The sequence below is a fragment of the Molossus molossus genome, unplaced genomic scaffold (assembly GCF_014108415.1).
Source record: "Molossus molossus isolate mMolMol1 unplaced genomic scaffold, mMolMol1.p scaffold_m16_p_5, whole genome shotgun sequence".
NCBI lineage: Eukaryota > Metazoa > Chordata > Mammalia > Chiroptera > Molossidae > Molossus > Molossus molossus.
In genome coordinates this window covers 118,346,192-118,363,344 of record NW_023425388.1, presented here as the reverse complement: position 1 = coordinate 118,363,344, position 17,153 = coordinate 118,346,192, and the positions used below count along the sequence as shown (strand labels likewise).

Here is a 17,153-nt window from a genome sequence, read left to right as displayed (position 1 = left end):
CCTGTATTCCCTCCTCTATTGGGTCCCTTGGTGATGGTCAAGTACCTATGAAGGAATCACAGTACTTAGCATGGAAGGATCAAGTCTACCATTGTTAAGGGCTCATTTGAAACGATGGCATTCACCAATTTCTCTACAAAAGTACTATTTGTCCAAAAAAACAATAAGCTTTATTAGAAAAGTATTAAGTATCAAGCATCCAGCAAAGGACAGCAGCCCAGTAGGTGGGATTATTCCGGAACTCTCCAAGTCCCCGTAGGGTTCGCTCCACCGCAGTCAGAAGCCGTGGCCTGGCCCGTGGATCCCGCAGACTGTTCTATAATACAGTGACGGTCTCTGCCAAATGAGGGAAGTGAGCAGAAAAGGAAGGGATTCTGGAGGCAGGACGCAGGAAGTAGGTCCCGTGCCACGAGCATCCGATCGGCTCTCTCCCCCTTCCCTTCTATTCACACCTCGGAGAAGGTGCTCTGGCCCTGGCCGGTTTGGCTCAGCGGGGCTTGCGGACCAGAGTCTTGGGTTTGGTTCCCGCTAGGGGCACATACCAAAAAAAAAAAAAAAAAAAAAAAGGGTGTCTCCGGCCTAGTCCTGAATGGAAAATAAAGTACACAGTTTAAACAAACTGCAAAGTCATATTTATTTACATTAAAACATGGGTGACCTGTACACACACACATTTAAGAGGCACAACCTGCTATGTACACGTTATACAAAGTAGAATCTAGAGGTGTGAGTGGAAACACAGTACCAAACATTCCTGATACAAAATAAATTACTCATTCACATATGCTAATCACACAAGACAGTTCCTATTTTAAGTCATATACCTCAAAAAGCATAGCTAGATGAACCACCAAAAATGTAGTAAGTTTGTTGTATGAAAAATGTCTTCAGGTGGTTGGGCATCAACAATTGCTTTCAGGATTCATTTTTATCTTTTAAATAAATAAAGCGACATTGATGTCAAGTCTATATAGAGCCTCCTAAATTATGACCGCAGGCACGACTGCACCCTTCCAAGGCGGGAGTATGCTAGAGAACACGGAAACTACCGCCCCCGGTTCCAACACTGTGATTTTCAGACACAATCCAGTTAAATTCCCACTTGGGAGTATGAGAATCTCTGCCTGCTTTCACATATTATTTCCTCTAAAAAGTGTTAGCAGATTGTCCTAAACTATCTCATAGTGGAAAAATTCAAGCTTTTTAAATAAGATCTTAAAATGCTTTAGGTTAAAGCTGATACTGTATGTGGAGATTTAGGTGAATTGACCACGTTTAAAGAGCTTCAAGAAAAGGTTTTTTTCAATTCTAAAATCTATTGAAGATGTATCAAGTCCAAGAGAACACCTGAACACTTTTGTAAAGCAGGGAAGGGTTCATCTTTGGCATCTCTCCATTCATTCTAAAAGAAAACGTCAACTGAGATTCTATATTTTTCTACCTACTTCAGACATTTTCTATGTGTGTTTGATATTGTATTTCGATAGCAATGAAATTGCTAAGAAAGTTTTTTTTTTTTTAGATCTGCAAAAATATTAACACAGCTTTTTACTGAGAAGCTGACATTTTCTGATGTTGTTGAAATGAGTTTACTTAGTTCTTTTTCAATAACTGAAAGTTCAACATACTTTTCAACACTGGAAAAAGCATACAAAACAACGATGCGAGCAGATCACAATTTCTGAGTAATGATTCGAAGCAAGTCTTTATTTACGAAGGAAAAACATCTTCACATAACATGGGCGCCACAGAAACAAAACTGCGTCTCTTCCTTCTTGGTCCCTGGAGCTGCTCTAAAAGGAAACAGACGAACAGAACGCGACAGGGGCTGGCTGGGGACACTCACGCGGCTGCCCACGTCACCTCCAAGACCCGTGGACTTCTCTGCTCTTCAACACTGACCTTAAGGCCAAAACTGAATGTTTAAAGAGATGGTAGGGAGCAGTGATGTTTATAAACTACATGTGGGGGAAGGTCAGCAGAACAGAATCCACCGCAAACGGTTCTCCGAGGCTCACGGCAAGGGAATGACGTGGAACGTGCGGCGGCCGCTCACCACCACCTGCCGCCCGCTAGTCCGGACAGCAGCACAGCGACGGTGAGCATGGCCGCACCCGGACACCGACGGCCCGAATGTAATGGAAACTCCCGCTGTCTGCCGGCGAGGGGCCCCGGGAGCCCCGGGCAGAGCCGGCGAGGGGCCCCGGGAGCCCCGGGCAGAGAGCGGGCAGAGCCGGCGAGGGGACTCGGGAACCCCGGGCAGAGCCGGGGAGCCCCCGGGCAGGAGCCAGAATGCACGGAGCGTGGGCATGAATCTGCAGCTGTTTGAGAGAAACTGATCCAATGAATGTATTTAAAAAACCTGGAGAATGCAGATCACATGGAACCAAGGGGACACCGAATTCGTGAACGTAAATGTCATACGATGTGGCAGTTATTACTCCTACGCAGCTTGTATCAACAACACTGCTGTCTCCCAGCCACCCCAAGTATCTGACCTCAGTGCCCTTCAAGTATAGTTCAGATTATTAGTACATGTGATAACCGAGTAAACACAAGACCAGCTCCTGCTAATACAATTTAGTAAGAACTGGGAACCCACGATTGGCAATGTTTACAGACTAGAATGTAAGACGCACATGATCTACTTCCAGAATCCGAGCGAACGCGGTGCTCACCTGCCCTTCAGAAGTGTCTGGCAACGGCACCCCTCCACGATCAGACAGATCCGTCTGGTCTCAGTCGCCCCTAACACAGAGTGTGCGACTTTCGTGTCTGGAAGTTTTGAGATGTCTGAGACTGGTCGGGAGGAGGTGGTCTGACGAGATCAGTGGCCGGGAGGCTCAGTTGAAGTTGGTCTTCTGCAGGTGCTTGTTGGGGATCTCCAGGGCACTGACTTGGAGGGGCCAGGAGCCCCCGTCGATCCCTGCCTGGATGGCCACGCCCGTCACCACCGCCAGGTCGGGGTCCACAGACGTGTTGGGGTCCTTCCCGAAGAACTCCTGGATGACCTGGCGGATCCGCGGGATGCGGGTGGAGCCCCCCACCAAAACCACCTCGTCCACTTCCGTCTTCTCCAGGTGGCCGTCCTTCAGCACCTGCCGAACGGGCACCAGTATTTTCTGGAAGAGGTCCTCATTCAGGGTGTCGAAGAGCTCCCGGGATATCTCCGTCTCGAAGAGAACCTGCCGTCCCCCAGCTTTCTCTGCAGGGACCCGGCTGTCCTGCGGCCGCCCGGCGCCTCCGCGCGGAGCCTCCTGCGCGGCCCCCTCCACGGTCAGCAGCACCGACACCTGGGCGGACGGGTGCTCGGTCAGGTTGAGCTTGACCATCTCGACGGCCTGCCGCAGCCTGTGCACCTCCTCCTTCCGGGACGGCAGGAAGCCGAGCGTCTGGGACACCTGGCGGTACAGGTGCTGCAGCAGCCTCTGGTTGAAGTCCTGGCCCCCAAGCTTGTTGTTTCCTGAGTCAGAAGCACAAGCTCGCGTTACAGCTCTGCATACGTGTGCGCACGGGTCTGCGCGGCTTGTATGCGTACAAATGACATGGAATGACAGAGTCCGAAATTAGGGTTTTAAGATTCTATTCACACAAACACCACTTAAAAATAACGGGCTGAGGTGATCTGAACGGAGAGGTGCACTGTCGAACCAGAGCAGCCTGCTAGTGTGGCCGGTCGGAGCCCGTCCTGAAGGGCAGACGGTGGGGGCTGGCTTCTCAGCGCCCAGAGGGCAGGTTCATCCCCGGTCCGGTTCGTGGGGGAGGCGGCCAATCGATGTTTCTTTCTTACATTGTTGTTTCTCTCCTTCAGATCAATTAAAAAACACACACCTCCATTTCGTTCCACACCCAGCCCGGGGAAATTACCAGCAGTCTCCTCTGGCTGTGTTCCCACTTGTTAAAAACAAACAGAAACAGTGCACATCTGGGTTAAACTTTTAAATGATGTAAAAGGAAGTCTCTCTTAATATCAAATATTTTTTCAGAAAATAGATTGAGAACACAAATTGACTTTTAAGTGTCAGTTCAGAAACACTAAAAGTCATTATTCAACAGAAGAAAGTCCTTCTTACAATTCAAAAGTACCTGCAGGCATTTTCCTTTAAAAAATAACTCACTGCTTGACGAGTCAGAGCTGAAAAGCAGAAAATGTCGATGTAAAGGGAAGGGACGTCGTCCAGACCCCAGCACTGCCCGCGGCTCTGGGGAGTCCAGCCGGGAGGAAGCGGGGCACTGCGGTGGGCGCCCCCCTTCTAACAGGCTGACTGATCCCTTCGACTAAAGTAAAACAAAAACCTTTTTGAAAGACTGGAACGAGAACCCTCCCACTCCCAGAGACACTGAAGCATCTACTGTGGAGCAGATTCCCGAAGGAGATGCCCGCTCCCCCGGGAACAGCACCGGCCCCGAGCTGCCCCGCAGTGTCACTCGACGTCTGGGACACCCAGTCATTTCCTGACACTTAACTTTTTGCTGTAAATACATATAAATGGTGGCATAAAATTACACATACAAAATGAAGTCAAAGAATACTGAAAAAAACCAGTGAAATCAACACTCCGCACATTAGATGTGTCAGTGCCCGAGCCTGTGACTCTCCCTGTACTCTCACCAGACATCGCCCGGGTCAGAAACATCCCTCCTTGTTTGTTCAGCAGCGACACATCCAGAGTCCCTCCGCCCAGATCGATCACCAGGACGTAGAAGACATCAGCCTTGTGCAGACCATAGGCCATGGCTGCCGCGGTGGGCTCGTTTATCACCCTCAAGATCTTCAGTCCTGTGGGGTTGGTTGGAGGAAAGATCACCCATGAGAGGACACATAAAGAAATCCCTTCCACTCGAATGCACATGCTAGTATTTTCTAGGACACGAACCCCACTGAGGAATAACGAGGAAGGACAGCCACAAACCCACTGAAAACAACGCAGTGATATCAGTTCCTCTGTAAGGGCATCATTACAATTATTCTCAGAGATGATAACAGAATGAAATAAAGGCCCAGATTCAGAGGAATCCATCATTGTATTCTTAATTTTTAAAAAATCTGAGCTTCTCCTCATGTTCATATTTTACTTGGGCATTTATGACCAACAGAACTTTAATCATTGTATACTGTGACACACTGCACACTGTGACACATTGTACACTGTAAACATTGTATACTGTGACACACTATACTGTAAATATACCGTATACTGTGACACACTGTATACTGTAAATATATTGTATACTGTAACACACTGTATACTATAAACATATTGTACACTGTGACACACTATACTGTGTCACATTGTATACTGTGACACACTGTATACTGTAACACACTGTATACTGTGACACACTGTATACTATATCACAGTGTATACTGTGACACACTGTATACTGTAACACACTGTATACTGTGACACACTGTATACTATATCACAGTGTATACTGTGACACACTGTATACTGTAACACACTGTATACTGTAACACACTGTATACTGTAAACATATTGTATACTGTGACACATCGTATACTGTGACACATTGTATACTGTGACACTATATACTGTAACACTGTATACTGTGACACGTGTATACTGTAACACACTGTATACTGTAACAACACACTTTATACTGTTAACATAATGTATACTATATAACACGTAATATATTATAACACTGTATACTGTAAACATTGCATGCTGTAACATTGTATACTGTGACACGCTGTATACTGTAAACACTGTATACTGTGACACATTGCTGTGGAAATGAGATAAACTTCTTGTACTCTTTTTAAAATGACTTTTTGATAAGAAGATGAATAAACAGAAATATAAAAAAAATTCTAGATGAGATGCTCAAATTGCTACAATAATACTCCTAAGAAGTATTTACAATATAAGACCCTCAAATGTGAATCTGAAATACCCAGCAAACCTGATTTTGATTTGTTGTGCACATGCAGGCAAAGGATCAGACTTCCCTGAGCAAAATTCCTGCTTTGAACCAGTGCCACACGCGAGTGGTCTGGAACGTAACAGGGCTTTCGGTACCAGGAGCATAGAAACGATTCAAACTCAAGAATTTATTCACGGCTCAGCTGGTGTGGCTCAGTGCTTCAGCATCCACCCTGTACCAAGAGGTCCCGGATCGATTCCCGGTCAGGGCACATGTCCAGGTTGTGGGCTCGATCTCCAGCAGGGGGTGTGCAGGAGGCGGCCAATCGATGTTTTTCCCTCATTGATGTTTGTATCTCTCTCTCTAAAAATCAATAAAAACATGTGAAAAAAAAATGTATTCACAGATCATAATACCCTTCACCACTGTTCTCTGATGTCATCACTCACTCTGCCCTGGCCACACTGGCCAATGTCCTATCTTCCTATGAACAGCAAATTCCCACATTGTGGCTCCTCCCCTGGCCATCCTCCCCCTTGCAACATACTCCCTTGTACAGCTCCTTGGTGTCTGCCTTGCTTCTTTAATCTGCTTACATGGCGCTTCCTCAAGGAGGCACACCTGGCCACTCCCTTTTAAAACCCACAACCCCGGAAGACTTCCAAACTCGTTCTATGAGGCCAGCATAATTCTAATTCCAAAACCAGAAAAAGACACTTCAAAGAAAGGAAACTACAGGCCAATATCCCTGATGAACACAGATGCCAAAATCCTGAACAAAATACTAACAAAGCGAATCCAGCAATACATCAAAAAAATTATTCAACATGACCAAGTGGGATTCATCCCAGGGATGCAAGGCTGGTACAATATTCGCAAATCAATAAATGTGATACACCACATAAATAAAAAGAAAGGTAAAAATCATATGATCATATCAATAGACGCTGAAAAAGCATTCAACAAAATATAGCATCCATTTCTGACAAAAACGCTCAGCAATGTGGGAATAGAGGGATCATATCTCGACATAATAAAGGCCATAGATGAAAGACCTACAGCCAACATTATACTCAATGGGCAAAAACTAAAAGCATTTCCCTTAAGAACAGGAACAAGACAAGAATGCCCACTTTCGCCATTCTTATTTAACATAGTACTGAAAGTCTCAGCCACAGCAATCAGACAGGAAGAAAAATAAAAGGGATCCAAATTGAAAAGGAGGAAGTGAAATTGTCATTATTCGCAGATGACATGATATTATACGTAGAAAATCCCAAAGACTCCATCAAAAATCTACTAGACTTAATAAATGAATTTGGCAAAGTAGCAGGATACAAAATTACTGTCAAGAAATCAATGGCATTCTTGTACGCCAATGATGACTCACAGAAAGAGAAACTAAAAAACAATCCTATTTACCATCGTGGCAAAAAAGTTAAGATACCTAGGAATAAACTTAACCAAAGAAATAAAGGACTTATTCACAGAAAACTACAGGACATTGAAAAAAGAAATAAAGCAAGACATAAAAAAGTGGAAGCACATACTTGTTCATGGATTGAAAGAATTAACATCATTAAAATGTCCATTCTACCCAAAGCAATCTATAGATTCAATGCAATCCCCATCAAAATACCAAGGGCATACTTCACAGAACTAGAACAAATACTTCAAAAGTTCATATGGAACCAAAAAAGTCCCCGAATAACCAAAGCAATCTTAAAAAAGAAGAACAAAGCTGGAGGGATCACATTACCAGATTTCAGATTATACGAAAAAGCCACTGTAAACAAAACAGTCCGGTACTGGCACAAGAACAGGCAGACAGATCTATGGAACAGAATAGAGAACCCAGAAATGAACCTAAGACAATATGCACAATATTTGGCAAAGGTGGCAATAGCATACAATGGAGTAAAGACAGCCTCTTTAATAAATGGTGTTGGAAAAAATGGACAGCTACATGCAAAAAAATGAAACTAGACCATCAACTTACATCATACACAAGAATAAATTCAAAATGGATAAAAAACTTAAATGTGACTCATGAATCCATAAAAATCCTAGAAGAAAATGTAGGCAACAATTTCAGACATCATATGCAGCAGAATTTTCAGATACATCACCTAAGGCAACAGAAACAAAGGAGAAAATGGCTCTGGTTGGTTTGGCTCAGGAGTTAGAGAGTCGGCCTGCGGTTCAGAGAGTCCCTGGTTTGGTTCCCGCTAAGGGCACGTACCTCGGTTGCAGTTTGTCCCCGGCCCTGGTTGGGTCGTGAGGGTGGCAACCACTCAATGTGTGCCTTTCACATCGATGTTTCTCTCTCTCTCTTTCTCCCTCCCACTCTATCTGAACAAAAAATGGAAAAATGTCCTCGGGTGAAAATAAAAAATAATAAAAACAAACAAACAAAAACAGGAAAAAATGAACACATGGGACTACACATCAAACTAAAAAGCTTCTGCACAGCAAAAGAAATCACCACCAAAATGGAAAGGCAACCCAGGCAACCCATTCTATGGGAGAGCATAATTGCCAATGACACATCAGATAAGAGGTTAATTTCCAAAATATATAGAGTGCTCATTCAGCTCAACAAAAGGAAGACAAAGAACCCAATTAAAAAATGGGCAGAGGAACTAAATAGACAACTTTCCAAACAGGACATACAAATGGCTAAGAGACATATAAAGAAATGTTCAACATCACTATTCATCAGAAAGATGCAAATTAAAACAACAATAAGGTATCACCTCACACCTGTCAGAATGGCCGCCATCAACAAATCATCAAACAAGTGCTGGCGAGGGTGTGGAGAAAAGGGGACTCTAGTGCACTGCTGGTGGGAATGCAGACTGGGGCAGCCACTATGGAAAACAATATGGTGTTACCTCAAAAAATTTAAAATTGAATTGCCATTTGACCCAGTGATCCTACTGCTAGGAATATACCCTAAGAAGCCTGAAACACCAATCAGAAAGAATATATGTACCCCCATGTTCATAGCAGCACTATTTCCAATAGCTCAGAGCTGGAAACAGCCCAAGTGTCCATCAGTAGACGAATGGATAAAAAAGCAGTGGTACATGTACACAATGGAGTACTATGCAGCTGTAAGAAAGATCTATCCTTTGAGACGACATGGAGGGACCTGGAAAGTACTATCCTAAGCGAAATAAGCCAAACAGGGAAAGACAAGTATCATATGATCTTACTTATTTGTGGAATATAATGAACATAACAGTCTGAAGAACGGAGTAGTCCCAGAGACATGGAAGTGGGGTACAGACTGACAATCCCCAGAAGAGGGGGTGGGGGCGGAGAGATAAACCACAGAAATTATGGGAACAGGGCGGGGAGGAAGGGGGAGGAGGGTGTTAATGGGGAAAAAAGGAGAAACATCTGTAACAAAAATAAATGAATTAATTAATTAGAAAATTAAAATAAAACCCACAATCCCTCCATTCTCTGACCCCCAGTAATCCTGTCCCCTATTCTGCCCTTGTTTTCCAAAGGATGTTACTTTCTGGGGCTGCTGCAAATACCCTCTAGTGCACTGGACAGTCCCCACAGCAAAAAGTCACCCAGCCCCCAACATCAGGAGTGTGGAAGGTGAGACCCACCAGATACTTTAATGCTGATTTTCTGTTTCCGTCTTGTAGCATATAAGTTCCTTGAGAACAGGGGTACATTGAGACACTCACTATTTGTTGAATGGTGTTAAATGAATTCTCCTCCACCTCAGACTTTTAAAACACATTATATCCATGTTAACATTTAAGAAAGTTTAGAAAAAAACCTTGTTTCTCAGGTGTGTCCATGTTGTCGCTCAGCATCTGTCATGTGCCTGACTGGTTGTTGTCGTGATATACACACTGAACATGTGCTAGAACCTTCTTGAGTATTGTTTGCAAACTTGTATCAGAATTCATCTAATTTACCTGCCACACAGTTTATGTGCCCAGTTAGGTGGTTTGCAAAGTGATACATCTCACTATAGAAGATTTAAAAAAAAAAAAAAAAAAATATATATATATATATATATATCTTTTTATTGATATTTTAGAGAGAGAGGAAGGGAGAGACACACACTAACTGGCTGCCTCCCACAAGACCCCAACTGGTGGCGGGGACCGAACCACAACCGAGGTCAGTGCCCTTGACCGGAATCGAACCTGTGACTCTCTGGTCCACAGGCCGACGCTCTAACCGCTGAGCCACACTGGCCAGGGCTGCTGTAGAAGATTTTCCACCTCAGAGCATCTCGATAACAATGTAACTCAGGCAGGGTGACAGTACCTGCAAGGTTAGCAGCTTCGATTGTTGAATTTCTCTGTTTCAGATCAAACTCTGCGGGTACAGAAATGACGGCGTTGGCGACGGGCATGCCGAGGAACTTCTCCGCCATCTCCTTCAGCTTCAGCAGCAGTCTGGAGCCCACGTACTCGGGGGAGACGGCCATGGACCCGTTGCCCGTCACAGAGAACTCCACCACTCCGTCCTTGTTTAACACCTGCGAGCGGCATGTGCAGAAGGAGAAGGGTGTAAAGGTGTAAGAGTACATGCATGCATGCGTATACACACACGTACACATATATGCGTACATGCTTGCACACACGTACTGGACTTAGTTCACTAAAACTCACCTTTCCCTTTACAAGGTCATAAAATTCATTTGTAATCGATCAAGTACATTTATTATGATTAGAGATTATTAAAAGTTACACTTTAAAATCTATAAAATGAATCCACACCATAGTTTTTGAGAACAGCAGAATAATAAGACTCATCGCCAAGCACATAACTGGAAACAAACGATTCTCAATTATGTTTGTTGAATGAAAAAAAAGAAAGATGAAATATAAGGAATAACAGTTGCTGAATCATGTGTGTGACTAAGTATCTTCTTTTTCTTGACATTAACTTCCTCTGAAAGTAACAGATGACTGCTCTGGTGCGTATCAGCAAGAATAATGTTAGTATTTCATCATGTTCTTAGCCAAGAATCAAATACCACTTATATTCTTGTTTCCATGACAGCCCGTATTATATATTAGCCCATTATCCCTGCTGATGTAGTTTCCATTTGAAAAACTGATTCATTCTAAAACAATGTGTCAGCATAAACCAAAAGCCTTAGCACATGCATATCTGTGACCTAGCAGTTCTACTTCTGGAATTCACATTCAGGAATTGTCAGAGGAACATGAGATCTATGCACAAGGATGTTCAATGAAGCTCCAATATTAGTGGGAAACCAGGGAGCAAATAGAACGTGTACTGACTGGGACCGGGCAATAAGTCAGTGATTCCACGTGTCCACGAGCCATCCCACAGAACCATGAGGGTAACGACGTGAACTTAACTGTCCATACATGCTGATGAGCTCCAAGCAACTCACAAAACAGCATGCCTGGTTTTATATTTGTTATGTATACAGATATGTATACACTCAACATGTATATACTTACACAGAGAATCCATCCACCCATCCATCCACCCATCCATCCACCCACCCACCCACCCATCCATCTATCCATCCACTCTTCCACCCATCCATCCATCCACTCATCCATCCACCCACCCATTCATCATCCACCCATCCATCCACTCATCCACCCACTTATCCACCCATCACTCCACCCACCCATCCATCCATCATCCACTCATCCATCCATCCACCCATCCATCTTACATGGGGCTTCTTTACTTTCCTGCTACAACGAAAGAATTAGGTGACATTCTAAGGATGGCAGAGTAAGAATGTGGTAAGACCCCAAGTCTCTGACAGCACCAGGAGCAGTGAACTAATTCCCCTGGGCCTGCTGTGACGCTGCTCCTTACAGGAGATAATGTAACTTCCGTATGCGTCGCATCAGCTGTTAATTGAAATAGTATGCTGAACTAAAGTTAAAATAGAGTTTAGCTTAATTACTTACCTTAAATGGGTATCTGCCGATTTCAGCTTCTAGCTCCTCTGGGGTGAAAGTCTTGCCGATGAACCTTTTGGCGTCATATATAGTGTTCTGGGGGTCCGCGTCTGCCAGCTCCAAGCTTTCGTACCCCACGTAAACATCGTGGTCCGTAAAGGACACCATGCTGGGTATGCTGATGTGCCCATTTTCATCTGGAATGACCTTCACTTTTCCGGTGCCAGGAAAAAACACCCCCACAGAGCAGTAGGTGGTGCCAAGGTCAATGCCAATCACTTTAGGTGTAGGCAGTGGTAAATACTGTTGTGACAAATAGCCAGCCAACAGGAGAGTCAAAACAGCTGATCCTGAAATACAGGCAAATGAAAGAGCGTCTTATCAAACTCAGACAACACACTAAGTTACTGGACTCAAGTCCCCTTAATACCATCCCTTGAAACAAGACTAAGAACGCACTCTCAAAATATTTTTCATAGTACTGATGGTAACACTTCTCTCACACATCAAATTTTTCACAACGTAAACTGACAGTAAAGCTTGTATTTATTTTAAAATTTCTGTTCCCTTTACTGATGTTAGAGAGAGAGGAAGGGAGAGGGAGAGATAGAATCATCGATGAGAGAGAACATCGATTGGCTGCCTCCTGCATACCCCCCTATGAGGATCAGGCCCACAACCTGGGCATGTGCCCTGACTGGGAATCGAACCGGTGACCTCTTGGTGCTGGGTGGACACTCAACCACTGAGCCACACCAGCCGGGTGACAGTAAAGCTTTTAAAATGAGGTTAGAAGAAAACCACACACCTGCTTGTGTCTTTCACTGTGGGTGAGTAAAGGAATAGAAAGTAAGAATGTTTCAATAACAATTGTGCTGATGTGGACAGGAAAACCCATTCACCTGGGGCCAGAGTTAGAAATAATCCAATTTCTTCATCAATGGATACTTAGATTCCATAGCTTTATAGTTTTAGTTATCATTATCAAAAAGAAACTCCATTTTTAAAATTCCCACAGCAAAAAATAATGTTGCTGTAAGGTTAAACTTCTTTATCCCCTTATCTCCTTTTCTCTTTCAACAAGATGAAGTGGCTACATTGGATGATTTTGAAAGCTGCTTGGATATTAAACTGTCACTTCATAATAGAACACAGTTAACTTTTTCTGTATTTAAATATCAGTTAGCCTGGCCCGTGCGGCTCAGTGGTTGATCGGCGACCCTGCACCAAGAGGTAGCAGGTTCGATTCCCGGTCAGGGCACATGTCCAGGTTGTGGGCTGTTCCCCAGTGGGGGGCGTGCAGGAGGCGGCCAATCAATGTTCTCTCTCATGGATGTGTCTATCTCTCTCTAAAATCAATAAAGAAAAAAAAAAAAGAAACCAATTAAGGCCCTGGCCAGTGCTGCTCACCAGTCTGGGGAGGACTGAGGGGTGACAGCCAGGCCCACCAAAGGCACCCGGCCTGGGTTGCAGGTTCGATCTGCCACTGTTGGGTGTGTGGGAGGCAACCAACACCCGTTTCTCCCTCCACCCCCCACCCCCCAAGAATTAATGGGAAGATCAGTGGATTCACAACAACAGACACGCAGGAAGGACACACTTCTGGCAGAAGTGACATCTACGGAAGCATGACAGTGTGTCCTGCCACCTGGGTGACCACAGGACAGAAGCTCCTGGCGGCAGGTTCCCAGCAAACAGCAGGTGCCCCTGAACCCGCAAGGAAAACAGCGTCAACAGGTGCCCGGCCGAAACGTGAGCCAGGTGGCAGGTGGCACCTCACAGTCACCGTGTCATCCGGTTGCCTGGGCTCATGTCCCCCGGGGCTCACCCCACCCCCCTGAGCTGTGTCTCCCTGCGGGGCTGTCCCCCCCTCCCCCAGCTGTCTCTCCTCCCCCCACCCCGCTCATCTTCCCCCCGGAGCTGTGTCCCCCGCGGGGCTGTGTCTCCCCCACGGAGCTGTGTCCCCCCCCCCCGGGGCTCGTCTCCCTGCGGGGCTGTGTCCCCCCCCCCGGGGCTGTGTCTCCCCGCGGGGCTGTGTCCCCCCCACGGGGCTGTGTCCCCCCACCCCGGGGCTGTGTCTCCCCCGGGCTCGTCTCCCTGCGGGTCCGCCCTGCGCGTCCACAGGCCCGGGCGCCGGCCGTGGCTAACTGCGCTCACCCCACGAACACGCAGCTCTGAGACCCAGGGGAGCCCCTCCCCCGCCCTCCGCGCAGATCAGGACGTTCATCCGGGTCCGGCGGCCCCTGCACGGGCGGGAAGACCCCGGGCCGGGCTCCGAGACAGCCCGAGGCCACGGAGGGTGCGCCCCTCCCCCGCCCGGGTGCCGCAGGTGCAGCAGGTGCCGCAGGTGCGCGATCTCCCGCCTCCCACGTTCCGACCTCCGACCAGCGCGGCGCCGTCGGGAGAAGCGGCCCGGGAGCCCCGTCCCGGTGCGGGCGGGCGGCCGCGGCCCCGCGTGGGCACCTCGGGCGACTGCGCCGCGCCCCGCACGGCCCGGGGCAGCCCCACTCCGCCTCCCAGGCCGGGCCGCGCGCACCCACCTAGGATCGTCATCTCTCCGGCCATCACAGTCCCGCGTGGGGCTTCGGGAGCACTGGCCGGACGGCGGCGCCGCCCCACGCCGCCCGCGGCGCCCTGGGAAACGGAGTCCTCCGCGCCGACGCGGCCGCAGCGGCGACGTCTCCGCCCGGGGAAGGACTTCCTGTTCCGTGAGGGCGCGAGGCCCGCGCCTCCATTCAAGCTGCCGGCGCCGCGGAGCCGCCCGCCCACAACGGCCCCGAGCCAATCAGACTGAGGCGGGGGCGGGCCCAGTGCGGGCTGCGGCTGGCATTCAAACCAGAAGCGCCCGAGCCCGCCGGAAGTGGTCAGTATCTTTAGCACCGCCCCGCCGCGCTGCTTTCTGGGAAGTGTAGTTTGGGCGCGCCCGATAGTCGGAGGGCGGGGCCGGGCGGGTGCCGACCTTTGAGCGATGGGCTGTCCTTCGGTGCCGCCCGCCCCGCCGCGCTGCCTTCTGGGAAGTGTAGTCTGGGCGTCCCGTTCGCCGGAGGGCGGGGCCAGACAGGTGCCGGCCTTTGAGCGATGAGCTGGCCTTCGGTGCCGCGCTGCTTTCTGGGAAGTGTAGTCTCGGCGCCCCGTTCGCCGGAGGGCGGGGCCAGGCAGGTGCCGGCCTTTGAGCGGTGAGCTGTCCTTCGGGGCCGCGCTGCTTTCTGGGAAGTGTAGTCTCGGCGCCCCGTTCGCCGGAGGGCGGGGCCGGGCGGGGCCGGGGCGGGGCCGGGGCGGGGCTTGGGCGGGGCCGACCTTTGAGCGGTGAGCTTGGCCCAGTGCCGCCCGCGCCCGGCTCCCAGGCGGGCCTCCCTGGACACCGCCCAGCTCCCGTCCATGACCCCTGCGTGGTCCGGCGTCCCGGAAACTCCAGTGAAGAGCCTCAGCGCCCCGTTTTGGGCGGATCCATGAATGAAGCGATTTTCAGCCCAGGCGGTGCGTCCAGGGGAGCAGCGCCCGCTTCCCGGGGCGCTGAGGCCGAAGTGGGCCGGTCGGAGCAGGGACGGAGCAGAGCGCCTCGGGGTCGGGAACGGGGCCACGGGGCAGGCGCCCTTCCGCGGACAGTGGACGTGCCCGCGGGCTCCCGCCCCCGCGGGTGTTCTCACGCGTGGTCCCTGCAGGCGCCCGGCGGCTCCGGGTCACGAGGACGGCCGGGCTGGCCCGTGTGTGCCCAGAGGTGCCCCCGGGAGCGTGCAGGGGCTCGTGTCACCCTTTCTCCCACTCTTGGTATTTTTAAACCTTTTCTGATGTAAAAGGTGTGTGTTTTGCGTGCACAGTGAGTCACACCGATGGTGTCCTAAACCCACCCGGTTGGTTCCGATTCCCCAGACTCGGTCCGAGCCTCCCCGAGCTGAACCGCATCCGCCGGGCTCCATCCCTTTCTGGGGGTGGGGGTGGGGGTGGTTCCCTGGCCCTTTGGTTTGCCAGGACCAAGGTCCCCGTCTTCTTGGAAACTGAACAGACTGAAGGCCACTTCCAGCCTCCTTCCGGAGGCCACCACCTGCCCAGCTGCAGACTGGCCTCCGGTCCCCGAAGCCAGCAGCTGGGCCCGTCCTGCTTTGAAGACACCGCGGGCTTAAACTGGATGCACCTGCGCGACCCAAGCTCCGCCCCTTTCTCAAGCTCTGGAACTAGAAGAACCTGCAAGTCCATTGTGCCATTGAAGGTCCCGTTTGCAGGTTCCAGAAATGAGAATGTGAACCTCCCTGGGAGGCTCTGCCTCTACCCACCACAGTGCACTCTGGGGTTCCCAGAGATTGACGGCCATCCACATGCAGAAGGCAGTGTCCCCCAAAGCCCTATCCAGTAACAGCGTTAACTAAAAGCCCAAGGACCCCAGCTAAATCTCATAGTCTCGCAAGGTCTGAACTTATGACCTACCTCATCTAAGTGGGGTGGCAGCTGACCCCCTGTTTGCCTACCATCAGAGGGGCCATGAACGACTTAGATATATGCCCGCTGTTTCTCGGGGTTACAGCGATGTTATAAAGAACAGGAAAACACCAGATGGAAAATGAGGATGCGTGCAAGAATATGGAAAGATGTGGCTAGACTTTCTTCGTTTTTCCTCAGCAGGGTATTACGTAAAACGGGAAATTGAAGAAGTAGGGTTTTAAGCAGAACTCTGGGGTCTCTTCCATAAGGGCACCAATTCTCTCCATGAGAGGCCCACTGTCATGATGTAATCACCTTCCCATGGTCCAGCCTCCTAACACCATCACTTTTAGGTTTCAGCATATGAATTGAGGGGGGGAGGGGTGGGTTGGTACACACATTCAGTGTACAGCAATTATACACATAGAAAAATCAATGCTATAAAAATATCTGAGAACAACAACTCAATAGGGGACTTACTTAATAATACTGTATACAAATAACTTTCCTATATGCAAACAACCAGTTAGAAAATAAAAGTATTGCTGGAAAGATTCCATTTACAGTAGCAAACAAAAAGATAAAATCCGCAGAAGTAAATTTAAGAATAAAAAAAATCTTTCAAACTCTTCTAAGACTAGAAATACACACACACACATGAAAGAAAAGACAACACCTTGGATAGGAAAACTCAATAATTTATTATAGAAAAGTTTAAATGTACACCAAGTAGGGAGAATTAATTACCATGTATCAGATTCAATAATTATCAACTAGTGACTAATCGTTTCATATTTATGTCCACCCATTCCCCACCTCATATTACTTTGAAGCAAATGGGAGATTTATTGTTTTATCCTTAAATAGTTCACTAAGTATTGATAAAAAAATAGTTTTATTTTATTTTTTATTTAT

At 48.1% G+C, this 17,153-nt stretch overlaps 1 protein-coding gene across 1 annotated transcript; it reads right to left on the bottom strand.

Moving 5' to 3' along the window:
• Window positions 1–2,221: 2,221 nt before the first annotated feature.
• HSPA13 (heat shock protein family A (Hsp70) member 13) lies at window positions 2,222–14,431 on the bottom strand. Its single transcript, XM_036243675.1, has 5 exons — window positions 14,363–14,431; window positions 11,832–12,172; window positions 10,192–10,405; window positions 4,613–4,780; window positions 2,222–3,463 (listed from the first exon to the last, which is right to left on the bottom strand). The coding sequence occupies exons 1-5, from the start codon at window positions 14,385–14,387 to the stop codon at window positions 2,844–2,846; spliced, it is 1,368 nt and encodes a 455-aa protein (XP_036099568.1). The 5' UTR covers window positions 14,388–14,431; the 3' UTR covers window positions 2,222–2,843.
• Window positions 14,432–17,153: the final 2,722 nt, after the last annotated feature.